The sequence below is a fragment of the Colius striatus genome, chromosome 5 (genome assembly GCF_028858725.1).
Source record: "Colius striatus isolate bColStr4 chromosome 5, bColStr4.1.hap1, whole genome shotgun sequence".
Taxonomy (NCBI): domain Eukaryota; kingdom Metazoa; phylum Chordata; class Aves; order Coliiformes; family Coliidae; genus Colius; species Colius striatus.
In genome coordinates this window covers 56,800,155-56,814,615 of record NC_084763.1, presented here as the reverse complement: position 1 = coordinate 56,814,615, position 14,461 = coordinate 56,800,155, and the positions used below count along the sequence as shown (strand labels likewise).

The 14,461-nt window shown below is 54.7% G+C and overlaps 1 protein-coding gene across 1 annotated transcript in view; it reads right to left on the bottom strand.

Annotated features, from left to right (window-relative positions):
* WNT9A (Wnt family member 9A) overlaps positions 1–8,096 on the bottom strand; it is a 54,134-nt gene extending 46,038 nt beyond the window's left edge. Inside the window, exon 1 of the mRNA XM_061997171.1 lies at positions 8,002–8,096. Coding sequence (XP_061853155.1) covers positions 8,002–8,096 — 95 coding nt within the window. The remainder of the gene's footprint in view (positions 1–8,001) is intronic.
* Positions 8,097–14,461: the final 6,365 nt, after the last annotated feature.

Sequence of the window (14,461 nt, the reverse complement as noted above, 5' to 3'; positions counted from 1 at the left end):
ACAAGCAGCTACCTCCTGCTATGCCCAGTGAATGGACAATTATCCTGCTGCTTCAGTCTCTGGAAGGCTCAGAGCAGTTTTTCCAAGAAAGGAAACTTTTGCTACAGTTGTGAAACTTGTCCATCCAGGGGACAGCAAATGCAGAAGTCACAGCGAGCTAGGGTTTTGGGGTTTTTTTTCCAAGCTCCTTGAGCATCTGGCTATCCAATTAATGCTGTTTTAATGAGCTGGGCCAAGTGAATATGCTCAAAAAAAAACCACTTTATGCCAACTGCCATGCAGCCTGACATCCCATCAGCATCAAGTGCACACACCATGCTGCCTCCCAAGCCAGCACAGGCTCAGCATTAATGTCAGATCCTGTTGAATTCACTCATTCTAGTGGATATATAGAAGAGCTGTTTTGCTCTGTGTTCTTTGCAAAGGAAGAGTTCAAGTTTTTCTAACCTGTCACTTCCCTTTCTCCCAAAAGAAATCCTCCAGCAACTGAAGGAAAATGATTTAAGGTCACAAGCAGAATGGAAGACCACGTAGCATATGCAGGAGCTGCTTGAGCCATTTGAAACAGAGCTCTCTGCAACTGCTAAGGGGAGGAAAAAAGAGCCAGGATAGATTTTTTTCTATCAGCTGAAGCAAATTCCACAACTGCTGTGTTTATCCATGTAGTCAAAATACTCCCTGTTCCACTTAGCACAGTGCAAACACACTGTTACAATCAAATGTAAAGCTTACCGAGCTGATAAACTCCATAAGTGTGTTTTATGACAGTATCTCAAGAGATAAGACTCATTAGCACTTAAAGCCATGATTGAGGGAACCTTAAAATGCACAGTTGGAAAAAAAAAAAGCAGGGGGAAGAGGAAAGAAACTTGAGATTCAACATCAAAGACCAGCTTCTAAAGGGTTAACTCTTTCCACCCAGCATCATAAGAGTTTCTAGCTCCTACTCAGCTTGACCTGAGCTGGCTCCCCAGCTCTGGGTCCAGTAAGCTAGGAAAGCATATCCCCTACCTGTGTTGCCAGACAGACCTTGTGCTGATGCAGGACCTGCAGCACCAAGCTTCCTGCAGTCACATTCTGCAGCAGGAGCAGAGCCTCCCATCATCATTTACCAGCACAAGCAACAGGCCTTCTGCTTGAGGGCTGCTCAGATGGGGAAAACCAATTGCATTAACACACTATGAGCCACTGGAGAGTTTTTATTTGGCTGCCCAGAGAAAGGCTGCTTTGTTATGGAGGGAAGCCAGAGGCTCAGCGTGTTTGCAGTCCAGAGAGCCAGGTACATGAGATTTCTTGGATTGCCTCAACACACCCTCAGAGAAGCACTGGGAAGCTGGCAGGTTGCTACCAGGACAGCAAAGGAATTTGAGGTAAAGAAGTTTGTGTCCAACATGGGCTTTTAGTGTGGACAACACAAGTGCCATCCCACCCAGGAGTGTGCTTGCTCCAGCAGACAGCTGTTAAGCTGCATGGTTAGGTGTAGAGAGAGCCTTCACACACACCAGGTCAAGACTCTTTCAGTGCTTTGAGCCTCCTTCTCTCAGATGCCTTCAGAAAGCAAACACTGGGATGAGCTGTCCCGTTTGTAGTCCAGAGAACCTGAAGTACCACACAAACTGGAGCAGAGGATCAACAGCAGGCTTCTGGCAGAACTCCTTCCACCTCCAGTGCCTTGAGATCACGTTCAAGACAGTCTCCCCCATGGCATATCCCAAGGTAGCATCTCCTCAGACTCAAAACACAGCTTCAAACCCCCTTTCCAACATTGAGTCCCTCTTAGGAAGTGGCAATGCACAGGGACATGAGGCACACAAGGGAAGCAAATCCAGTCTTCACCCATTCTGAGATGAGCTTCCCAGGTTTGTCCACCCCTGGGGCAGCTCTGCATCAGAAACTGCCTCACAGTGGAAGCACTGCAGATGCTCACTGGTTCAGTGCCTCCTCTGGCTAGACAGACTCCATCAACACAGGCATCATAGCTCAGCACTGTCTTCTGGCTTGGCTTTTTCACCAAAAAACACTCTCAAGGAGCCTCTGAATATCAATATTTCCCCCCTTGAAAACACCAGGAATAAAACCATTGTCAGCATCTCCCCAAATAAAGGGGATGGAGTGCAGCATCCCTGGGACAGGAACCTCAGAGCACATCTGCCAGCACAGCAGATTAAACAGACAGAAAGAATGAAGTGGCAAAGACACAAAGCCCAGCCCAGTCAGAAAGACTCCACCTGAGCAGCATCCCACCAGCTTCTCCCTGCAGTCTTCCACTTAAACCTTCCCAGTCTCATCACCTAATTCAATTATCGACCACTGAATAAGCCTGAAGGTGATTCTCATTAACCCATGATAAAGCACAGGGCCTTTAATTATTAAACACTCCTAGGCTTTTTGTGGTGGGGTTGTGGAGCTGGGCTCCCTTTTATTGTCGTCAGCAGCTTCCAGAAAGCAAGTTAATCATTGACCAGGCCTTTCACCAGGAGACCAGAGTCCTATAGATTCCTGGTCTCTAGTTTTGCATCACCAGTCACACTAAAGAAAGTCACTGGCCTCCTGCTTTGCTAAGTAGACACTCAATATTCTCCTAACAAGCCATCTTCTCCCTCAGGGAGTCATCTGTAGCACAATACTTGGCTGCATACAGTGCTCACCACTAAGCTGAGCTTAGAGAGAAACAGCCCCAGTGTCTTTCCAAGGAAACTGAGGCACGAGGTAACAGTTGCCAAGTCTCAGACAACATGGTCAATCCAGGACATAAAGCATACTAATCCCTGTCTGTGGAGTGTTTTGCTCCATCCTCTGATTACACCACAGGCTGAAGGAGCTTCCAAGACTCAGGCTTTTAAGATTCAATGATCTTAAGCCCAAGCAAAACGATTCTATAACCATGACTTGAGCCAGGACTCAAACACACCAGTCTCTGCATGACAATTCACCCAGCTCCAGAGAAGCAAGGAAGAGTAGGAAACAAGAAACCAACCAAGCTGGGCACACCCTATTGCAAGGCAAACCAGGAGCTCCAGCACCTTACAGAGCAGCATCACTGTGTGGAACAGGCAGCAGAGTAGCAGGTGGGCTGGCAAAGCCACCCTGCCAGCTCCAGGAGCTGCCTCCTCACGCTCCAGCTGTGTTTGCCTGCATGCCACATTCCTCCCTCACCACCCAAGCCCAGGTTTTGGTTTTTAGGGTTGTGCTGAGCACCAGCTGCTCCATCTCACACACATACACACACCAGAGCAGTCAGGGAAGCCAACAAGCCTGACAACACAGCAGCTCCTGGGGGCAGCTTGCAAACAGGAGCGTGTGCCCCCTCCCCACATCACCATCAAGTGACAGGTACAGAAATTCCTGATGTGCCACAGCCCACCTAGCCTGTCCTAGCAGGATGGGGGAGTGGGGAAACCATGCAGCAAAAGCCTGCCAGTGGGGTTTGCTTTTAGTGGAGGTGACATTCAAGCTGATGCCACACGCTCGTGGCACCAGGAGTTCCGACCCTCGTGCTAACTCAATCCCTTTCAGAGCCCACCCCACCAGGGTGGTCACAACCTCTCAACATCAAAGTCTTGTGTCCAGGTACTTTCCACCTAAATGCTAACAAACACACCCTGAATTGCAAAGCATCTACCCCAGCAGCACCTAAAGCACAGCAGAGCAACTATCCTGCATCTGCAAGCAGGAACACCAAATGGATTGTGTTCTGTAGTGTGTTTCCCACACTAAAATCAAACCCACCCCAAGCTGCCCTCCCCAGCAGTGTGTTGGTAAATTAGGGCAAGCTATGCTTCCCCTCCCTCCCTCTCCTCCACCCAAGCATTTCAGGGTTCCTGTTGCCTGCGTGCAGTGGCCAGATCAGTTACATTTATGAAGAACATTGCAATCTGTCAATATAAACACTATGTAAGCATGAGCCACTTGTAACATTACTACTGTCTTGACAAGTGTTTGGAGAGGGGGCAGAGCTGCTTGGCCCCTGCTGGAGGAAAGGAGAGCAAATCCCAACTTGCAGAGAAACCAATACTTCATCCAGCAAGGAAATAAAGTGCATCAAAACTGAATGGGACTATAAATCAGAACATCCAGAAATAGAGGGGGGTTGATTTATGGTCTGCACAGGTTTCAGCCTCAGATCCAGAGACCAGGCAGCTCTGGAAAGCAGCAAGCTCCTCCAGGCTGATTTGCCTTCCCACTAGCACCAGGACTGAAGTTAATCAGGCTGCCTGTCCTCCTAGCATGGTTCATCTTGTCACCCACCACTTCCAAAGCCCAGTAGTGCAAGACCAAGCACAATTCCCCAGCTGCTACCATGGGATTTCCACCACCCCCAGCCACATTTCAGAAAGGAAAGGGAAGGAGGGGAGGTACCCACACCCAAAAGCTTGTAGGGCACAGGAAAAATGGGAGCAGGGAAGAAAAGTGAAATGCAATGCTTTCTCAGGGATCCTGGCAGCCTGGGACTGCTCCAAACTATCCCCATCAGCCAGTTGTAATACGGTGCAAATTAGTTTTCAGACAGCCCAGCTGCAGGGGAGACAGCTGAACATAAAAGCAGCCTCACTGCTAGAGCAGCCACTGCCTCTCAGCTGAGGTTTATCTCAAGGCAATGCTTCCCCCTCTGGTGTGGGCTCAGCCAGTAACAGTCTCCCATATGTACTCCTACCCAAAAAACACAGCCATCATCATCATCACACATCCCAATGGGCAACTCTAAACCTACCCACAAGCCATGCTCAGCTTTGCAGGCATGCTCTCTCCCCTCTAGCATTTCAGCTAGAGCTGCAGATGAGGCTTAGGAGCTGGAAGACCATCACCACAGCCCCCTGGAGCCAGCCTCTTCCAGCTGCTTCCCAGGAAACAGGGCTGGCAAACCCCTACTGAGCAGGTGCCTGGAGGGATTCAGTTCTGCTCATTGCTACTTCTGCATCATTTCAGGTCCTGCCTTTGCTGTGTACCAAAGCTCCTGCTTCTCTCCAGCATCGTTGAGGTCAGCAACATGCAAGGAGCAGCACTGAGGCTGCCAGTGCAACTCTCAGTGAGGGACAAGCCTGTGCCTCCCTTCAGCCCAACAATGAACTTGTTACCTTCAGCACGTGTCCTAACCAGGCAGCTTGGGGATGGAGCAAGACAGCAAGTGCTCCCAGTGCATCCTCACATACACTCTGCTTCTTGAGGGCACTTATCAGTTCTGGTTGCTTATGCTTCCCTCTGAAAGGGCCAGAACCAGACATCCAGAGAAGCAGCAGCCGCCAGCCATGACCTTGCCCACCCCAGCATCCCCTCCTGCTCACTGGCTTCCCAGTGGGACAGCCACAGACATAACTACATGCTGACACAACCTTGTTATCATGTAACCATGCCTGATTTCTGTCCCCATGCACTAATTCCCTGCCAGGCCACACATTTGGAGACACTGAATTCTTTCCTTGAAATAAGACATTGGGGATTGGGGAGGGGGGAGCTGGTTGAGGAGGGGGAAGAGATCATGCACAGCTGTCCCTATCCCCCACCAGACAGAATGGAGCAGCTAAACTTCAGCTGCAGCACGACATCTGCTTAACACAGCCGCCTGCTACACTCTGCTCCTCACCACCTCTGACAGGGAGGGTAGCACCCACAGCAGAAGGTCTAACAGCCCACCCAAAAGGTGTCATGGAGGCTTTGATGATGCCTTGGGGCTGGGAAGGAGCATTCCCTTCCCCTGGCTGGAAAGGGGGTTGTGTTAACTAAGCCTATTTCAACTGGGCTCCTGAGCAAAGGGTGAGGCATCAAGGTCTTCCTCACCTGGAGAAGTTTCTCTGAACATGTGGCTACCTTTCTGGCATCAAGGGCTGATTCCAGCTTTCAGGGCAACTTGCAGAGGCCCTGAGAGTTCTGCAGGAACATACAAAGACTTCTTTCCTTACCAATATACACAAGCCCAAATCAAGGAGGGCTCAGCTCTCCTCACACACTTGTTAGATCACATATCACTGGGGATTAGCAGGGACCCTGGACCTCAGCACTGACTATTCCCCCTGGAAGCTCAGCAAGTGCAACCTCTGCTTTAGGCCTCTTGGAAGAACAAAGAGGAGATTAGCAGCAGATGCTGCTGCTTCACCATGGCTTTAACCAGAAAGCAGGATGCTTTGCATAAGCAAACTTCACTGTGCAGCACAGCAGCCCTGGAGCACTTGGAGTGCACATCTGGCTGGGTGCACATCTGGCAGCAACTCCCCTCCCCTCCTTGTTGCCAGAGAGGGAGTCTCAAATCAGAAACAGCAGCTGTACCAAGACAGGATAACCTAAAGTGGTCAGGACAGACCTAGCAGCACACCTCCCTTGGCTCAACATGCACATGCTTCAATTCAGATCTACACCAGCCACACGAGGACAGGGGGAGCAACCCCAGAAGCAAGCAACTGGAATGAGTTACCTGCTGCCACTACAGCAGATACCAAGCACTGCTTGGATTAACAGGAGAGCTACAGCCAAGCCTCTTTCCAAGCCCTGTCAGTCCCTGAGGCACAGTACAACTGCACTGTGCTGGTGGTCTTGGGCAGACATGTGAGCTAATGGGCTCAGTACAGCCTTCTGCGTGCTGCTGGGGGAGAAGAGGGCTTCTCCTAAAAAGCTGCACACACAGGACAGGCTGTTTCCTCAGAAAAGCAGCCCCAGCAGCAGGAAGTTAAACGGTTCTGAGCTGGAAACACAAGATTTAAGTAGCACTGTTTGGAAAACTTTGCCAGACCACAAGCAATGGACAAGCCTCAACACCAGGATTTGTTTTACTGGAAAGAGGAGAGGTGGGGGGAGGAAAAAAAAAAAAAACCCTGAAGTCTGCTAAAACATTCTCCAGGGCTGGTCCAGTGGCTCCTACCAGCGGTCACAACCCAACATCCCCCAAAAAAGCAGCAAGAGCCATCACTCCCGAGTCAACTTCCACCGAAACTTCTCCCCCAGGTGCTCACACCCCGTTCCCCTCGCAAAACGACCCCATTTTGGGGCAAGCCTTTATAAATAAGATGATGGTAGCTCCAGGGACACCCCAAAAAGTTGGGGGGAGGGGGGCGGGTGGGGAGCTGCACAGCTGGAAAGCCGGCGGGACCCTGCAGTTTGCAACGCGCCTGCGGGACGGGAGGGGCTTTGTGAAGAAGGAAAGAGGGTGAGGGAGGGTGTTATTTGGTTCCTCCAGCTCAATCCCCCCAAAAAGCGAGGGTGGGGAAGGGGATGGGAGGCAGCGGGAGCCACCTGCGAGGCGCGCGTCGGGTCTGTGGCGCCCCCTGGCGGCCGCGCCCCGGCACCGCGCACAGGTGAGCGCCGTGGGGATGCGGCGGCTCCGCACCAAGCCCCGCACAGCCCCGACGGCACCGGCACCCCTCCGCACCAACGAGCCTCACACCGCCCCAAGCTGAAAACAGCGGCACGTACCCCCACCACCGCCCCCCCGAGAAAAACAACCCCGAGCGAGGCCGACGGGGGGATGTCGGGAGCCGCTGTGGCAGCGCCTGGTGCTGAAGCATGCGCTTAAATTGGGGCGAAAGGGGAGGTTTTGAGGGGGGGTGTTGTGTCATGCTGGTGGAGGTTAAAGCACGCACCTGGGGCTAAACTCCCCGGCTGCCTCGCTCCGGGTGCCGTCCGTGCGGAGCACCGCCGCCGCTCCGTCGGGGAAGGGCAGAAGGAAACGCTTCTTCGCCCGCAGAGTTCTGAGCGAGAAGAGCAGCAGCCCCTGGCAGGCTGCAACCTGCAGCTCCCGGCGAGCCCGGCCGCGGCGGGCAGCGGGCCCAGAGGAGCTGGGACCCCGGCTGCGAGCAGCAGGGCAGGGGAGGAGACGCGGGCACAGGGACTGTCCGTCCCCGGTACCCCTCCCTCTGCCAGAGCCGGCGCAGGGGATGTCCGCGCCCACTGAGAGAAAGGAGGCTGCCGGCAGCATCTGCACTTCGGGTGGGACGAGCGGCCAAGGTGCAAACCGAACCGAGCGAAAACCAAAGTAAGCTATAAAAGTAAGCGGGAGGAGTGCGGGGCACCTACCCGAAGTAGGCGGCGGAGGGCCGCGGGGCGCAGGCGAGCAGCCCTAGGAGCGCGCAGGAGGAGAGCCATCCCAGCAGGACGTGTCCATCCAGCATCTTGCAGCGGCGCCGGCGCTGCTCATCTCGTTCCCGCGCCGCGCCCGCTGCGGCCCCGCCGCCCGCACCGCTTCTTATAGCGCGGCTCCAGCGCGCGCCGCGGCGGGACGGGGCGGGGCGGGACGGCGCGGGGCGGGGCCGGCGCGGGACACGCCCCCGGGGGCGGAGCCGGGGAACGGCGCGGGCGGGGGCGGGGAGAGCGCGCGGGGACGGGAACGGCAGCGGGAGCGCGGGGGGGGAGGCTCTGGCACGGGTGGCACGGCCCGACGGGGCGCGAGTGGGTGTGCGTGAGGAGTGCGGTGTGCGAGGGGTGGGTGTGTGACTGGGTGTGCGAGGGGCAAGGGCTGGGTGTGCGAGGTGATGAGTGTGCAAAAGGTGGGTGTGCAGTGGGTGGGTGTGCAGGAGATGGATGTGCGAGGGGAGCGTGCAGGTGGTAGGTGTGCAGGGGGTATGTAAGGGTTGGGTGTGCAAGGACTGGATGTGTAAGGGCTGGGTGTGCAGGGGGTAGGTGTGCAAGGGGTGGGCATGCAAGGACTGGATGTGTAAGGGCTGGACATGCAAGGACTGGATGTGTAAGGGCTGTACATGCAGGGGGTAGGTGTGCAAGGGGTGGGCATGCAAGGACTGGATGTGTAAGGGCTGGACATGCAAGGACTGGATGTGTAAGGGCTGGGTGTGCAGGGGGTAGGTGTGCAAGGGGTGGGCATGCAAGGACTGGATGTGTAAGGGCTGGACATGCAAGGACTGGATGTGTAAGGGCTGGGTGTGCAGGGGGTAGGTGTGCAAGGGGTATGTAAGGGCTGGGTGTGCAAGGACTGGATGTGTAAGGGGTGGGCGTGCAGGTGGTAGGTGTGCAAGGGGTGGGCATGCAAGGACTGGATGTGTAAGGGCTGGGTGTGCAGGGGGTAGGTGTGCAAGGGGTATGTAAGGGCTGGGTGTGCAAGGACTGGATGTGTAAGGGCTGGGCGTGCAGGTGGTAGGTGTGCAAGGGGTGGGCATGCAAGGACTGGATGTGTAAGGGCTGGGCGTGCAGGGGGTAAGTGTGCAAAGAGTGGGCATGCAAGGACTAGATATGTAAGGGCTGGGTGTGCAGGGAGTAGGTGTGCAAGGGGTGGGCATGCAAGGACTGGATATGTAAGGGTTGGGTGTGCAGGGGGTAGGTGTGCAAGGGGTTGGCATGCAAGGACTGGACATATAAGGGTTGGGTATGCAAGGGGTAAGTGTGCAAGGGGTGGGCATGCAAGGACTGGATGTGTAAGGGCTGGCCATGCAGGGGGTAGGTGTGCAAGGGGTGGGCATGCAAGGACTGGATATGTAAGGGTTGGGAATGCAAGGGGTAAGTGTGCAAGGGGTGGGCATGCAAGGACTGGATATGTAAGGGCTGGGTGTGCAGGGAGTAGGTGTGCAAGGGGTGGGCATGCAAGGACTGGATGTGTAAGGGCTGGACATGCAGGGGGTAGGTGTGCAAGGGGTGGGCATGCAAGGACTGGATGTGTAAGGGCTGGACATGCAGAGGGTAGGTGTGCAAGGAGTGGGCATGCAAGGACTGGATATGTAAGGGTTGGGTGTGCAGAGGGTAGGTGTGCAAGGGGTGGACATGCAAGGACTGGATGTGTAAGGGCTGGGTGTGCAAGGAGTGGGCATGCAAGGACTAGATGTGTAAGGACGGTGTGCAGGGGGTATGTGTTCAATGGGTGGGTGTGCAAGGAGTGGGCATGCAAACCGGATGTGTAAGGGTTGGGCATGCAATAGGTGAGTGTGCAAGGGATGGGTGTGTAAGGGATGGATGTGCCAGGGGTGAGTGGGCAAGGGCTGTGATTTCAAGGAGTGAATGTGCAAGGGGTAAATGTGGCACATCCAGGCAGCTGGGCAAGAGTCAAGAGGTTGTACAAGGTCTGGATGTGCAAGGGGTGGATTTGCTAGGGATGGAGTGGGTGTGCCAGGGAGGGTCAGATGTGCAAGGGATGGATGTGCCACAGCTGGGGACCTGAGCGAGGGCTGGGCAGTCATGGAAAGGCTGTGTGTGCAAGGGCCAGGCATTCAGGGGCTGAACTGCCACACCAGCACTGGGCAGATGAGGGTTGGATGTGAGAGGGCTGATCAGCTGTGCACGGACCAGATGTGCAAGGGCCATGCAAATGCTAAGCATGAGTGGTCATACAAGGGCTGCAGTTGCAAGTGCTGCTCCATCATGCAAGAACTGGGCTGGACGGTTGTTCAAGGGTTAAACCTGCTGCTCAAGGGCTGGATGGGGAAGGGCTGATGATGCAGCATGCAGGAGCTGACCTGTGGTGTGGAGGAAAGGACATGGAAAGGCAGAGGCACACACACTCCCAGCCTGTGTGAGAGCAGTGCACCCCAGTGATCAGTGGTGTGGTGCTGAGGAGCACAGAGACCCCAGCCTATGGACAATGGCAATGAACACCCCAGCTGGGAAGTAGTTAATACCCTAAATGTCAGCCCCTGGGGTTGGTGCTCAGTGGCAGCCTTGTTATACTTCCAGTGTCACTCTTGTCATCATCCTCCAGGTAATTTCTGCACCAAGAGCAAAAAGGTTTTCCCTCCTGGGTGTGTGTGTGTGATGCTGCTGAACAGCCCCATGTCACCATGGGGACAGAGCCAGGAGGACACACAAGCACTGGGCTTTAATCCCACCATCCCCAGGGGTTCAAGGTGTTCAGCTCCCAGAGCTGTGCCCAGCAGATGACAATTGGGTCCATACAAGATGGCAAGTCCCTCGGGTAATCCCTATCTGTGTTTCTAACCCCTGCGGTCTGCAGGCAAAGAGATTCAGGAACCACCCAAGGGGTAGGTTAATGGGGATGAACCTTTTGCCCTGGAATAGCTCCTGGAGAGACACTGGGAGCTCAGTGAATGCATTCTCACTGCTCACCATGCATTCCAGCCTTCCCAGCACTGTGCAAGCTGTTTGGGTTTTGCTTATTTTCAGACCAAAAGCTGGAGGAGGGAGGCAGGCAGGGGAGAAGCTGCTTCAATTTTTCCTGTGTAAAACATCCCAGCCCAGTCCCTGACTGACTCTTTTGCAAAATGAGCTTGTGGAAGAGCAGCCTGCAAAGCTTTTTAAAGCTTTGCTCATCCAGATGCCCACAGAGGTACATGGGGTTTAGAGGCTCCCACTGCAGCTCTGTATCACAAACCTCAGCACCCTTTGGGGTGGGGGCTGGAACATGCTGGGAGAAGCTGTCAAATCCAATCCAGCAAGTGGTTTCCTCCAGGGCTCTTCAGGCAATCAAAGCCTGGTAGAGGCCAGCAGCAGTATTGCATTAAAGCCCCATCTAGAGGCCTTTTATTGAGGAGACTTCAGGAGATGAGGACCAGCTCTGGGGTCGTTGGTTGCCCTTATCCTCCCACTGAGCTCTCCCAGCCTGAAAAGTAATGCACTAAAGGACTGTGGATGGAAGACAAGGAAAGTTCTGTATGTATCATTGGGAGGCTTTGCCTGAGTGTTTCTCTGCTGGAAAAAGGCAGTTTAAGAGTCATTCTTCATGCACATCCCCAAGCAGCTGGTATGCCCAGCATGTGGAAGGAAACTCCAGTTACCAGGCAGTCCCAGGGCAGAGGTCTGGGGCACACAGCCAGGTCATGGAAAGGCAGCACGACCCTCACCGTGACTCATTTCCTCTGCCCTCAGCGAGGTGCTGTAGCCAGGGTGATGCTCTGATGCTCTGGGGCCCTGCACCACTCTTTCCAAAGTGAGACAGCACCAAAAATAGTCACCACTTCTGCTTTCAGCCAGGGAGAAGGGGAAGCCTGGGCAGGAGCTGACTCCTCCAGGGCTTGGCGTTCCTGGGGACTAGGCACACATCCTGGGCACAGCATCCTTCCCTCAGCAGCTCTTTGCAGGTCCTTCAGCAGTCCCCAGGGTGACACAAGCCAGGGTGTCCCCACCAGCGTCCCCACGGCCACTGACAGCAGAGGGCAGTGGCACACAGGCACAGGGTTGCCTTGTTCAATGCTGTGTGGACCCGCTGGCCTCTGCTCTGCTTTTTAGGTGGATGGTTTTGAGCAAGGTGTCTCATATCCAGGGTGGAGGGGACACACCATGGCCAGAGTTAAACGGCCAAGAAGTCTGGAGTGACAATTGCAAAGGGCTATAACCTCGCCAGGGAATGGTGCCACTGCCAGAACCATGCTGTTTTCTTTAGGATCAAGAAAAGATGCCAGGGTGCAATGCTAAAGCTGGGCAAGGAGCCCCAGGGTGGTTGTCAGCAGAAATCCTGCATCTTCCCCCTAACCCTCACCCCACTGTTGTGCTTCTCTATCCTGCTCCTGCACCCAGAACAGTGGTGAGTGACCTGCAAGGGCTTGGAGTAGGCTGAGAGGGGACATGATCACTCTCTAGAAGCACCTGAAAAGGGGTTGTAGTGAGGTGGGGGTCGATCTCTCCAGTAATGAATGACAAGACAAGGGGAAATGGCCTCAAGTTGCCCCAGGGGAGGTTGGGGTTGGAACTGAGGAAGAACTTTTTCCCCAGAGAGGGGTGTCAGCCCCTGTGCCAGGCTGCCCAGGGAGCTGGGGGAGTGCCCAGCCCTAGAGGGACCCCAAAGCCATGGAACTGTGGGCCATGGGGTAGTGGTGGGTTTGGCAGGGTGAGGTGAGGGGTTGGACTCAATGAGCTTAATGGTCTTTTCCAATCAAAATGCTTCTATGATTTCAGTAAAGGGCTCTGGCATCCTGCACCCACTGCCAGGGCTCACCCTTCCTCCCAGCCCCACGGGTGACACTGACCCATGCCAGCCAAAGAGCAGTCAATGGGACATCCTCAGGCTGCAGCCACCCCATCAGGCTCTTCCCAGGCACGTTGGACCATGGGGGATCTGGAGGGTGACTTCAAGTTTTCCTTCCCCATGACTCAGCTGTGGAGAGCCGGGCTCAGCCTACTGGCATCGCCCCAGAGGCTTCCCCACACAGAGCAACCCTCACCACCACCTTCATCATGGGGGTTTTCTGCAGGGAAACCAGCACCTCTGTGGCTCCCTTTCCCTCCCTATGGCTTTGCTGTTCTTTGCTGCCCTCCCAGCAGCACCCTCAGGTCAGATCGCTGAGGTGTCTCTGCGTGAACCAAACCAGGGCAGCGACTCCAGCTCAGCGGGGTGACTGAGTCACAGGAGTGCAAGAGGGAAGGAAAATACCCATGAGGTCATCTCATTCACCCCTCCTTGCCAGTCCTGCATGGGTTCCCCACCAGATATTTGGCACTCTGTCCCATATGGGAGTAACTCAAGCAAAGCAAGCAAGAGGTGGGGACCTCACCGGGCTCCGGCTGGGCTGGGATAGCTGAGAAGCCTTCAGCTGCGTTTCCTCCCCACAGATCTCCTCTGAGACGAGCCACTCACATTTCCCTTCCTCAGTTGCCTTAATTAGAAGTGGGCCTGGCATTTCTCTGCCCTCCGGATACCGTCTGAAATAACAGACACGGCCCCTGCCCACGGGACGCCGCTTATTCCACCACCTCGCTCCCCCCCTGCTGCTGCTGCTGCTGCTGCCTTCCTTTCCACTTACTCTTTTTTCACCACCACGTGGGCTTCCAGGGTGTTTTCTCCCTTCAAGTGATCACATGCAGGCTGGAAGCCAGATTCTCACTTCTTTTTCCATCAGGCTTCCAAGGCAGTTAGTGTCACTGCGGGGACGACGCCGGGCTCCAGGCAGCGTGGTGTGTGGGTTATCCCTCCATCCCTTCCCTCCATCCTGACAGGACTCAGGCCTCTGGCCAAGGGCAATGATTTTGAGGGGTAAGAGATGTGGTCATGTGGTCAAAATGATGCCTATTGCTTTCAGCTGGGCTGCTGAGAGCCAGGCTGAGAGCATCCCTGCTTCCCCAGAGCTCTGCGTCGTGCGAATCACCCCACTGCTGCCCTGCGTCTCCCCACCTTTCCCAGTGAGGAAGAGGCACTGAAACCAGTTGCAATGCTTTACTTCGGCATTGCTCAAGGCCTGTGATGCCCTGACTGTCCTGCAAGCAGTTGTCCATCACAGAGCTCCCTTCTCTCATCCAGGGCAGAGCTGGGTGCAGGGACGTGGGGGTCTCGTAAGGCTGTGTGTGTGTCCCCAGCTGCAGAAGGGAGCAGGGGCCACCAGCTTTGAGATCCATCTGCATGTGGGGACCATGCTGGACTAGGAGCCATAGCTCACTGGGCTACACGTGTTCAATTCTTGCTTGTTCCTCTGTAAATCTACCCCAAAATGAGTCAATCTGATGGAAAAAGCAGTCAAGCCAGGGCAACAAGCTGCCATGGGACCAACCCCTAGCAGGGCCCATCACATCTAATCTCAACAAGCCACAGTTTTCCCTAAACTTCTCTCCCATCAGAGATCCCCTCTCTCAGTTACTCATGAGACCCATA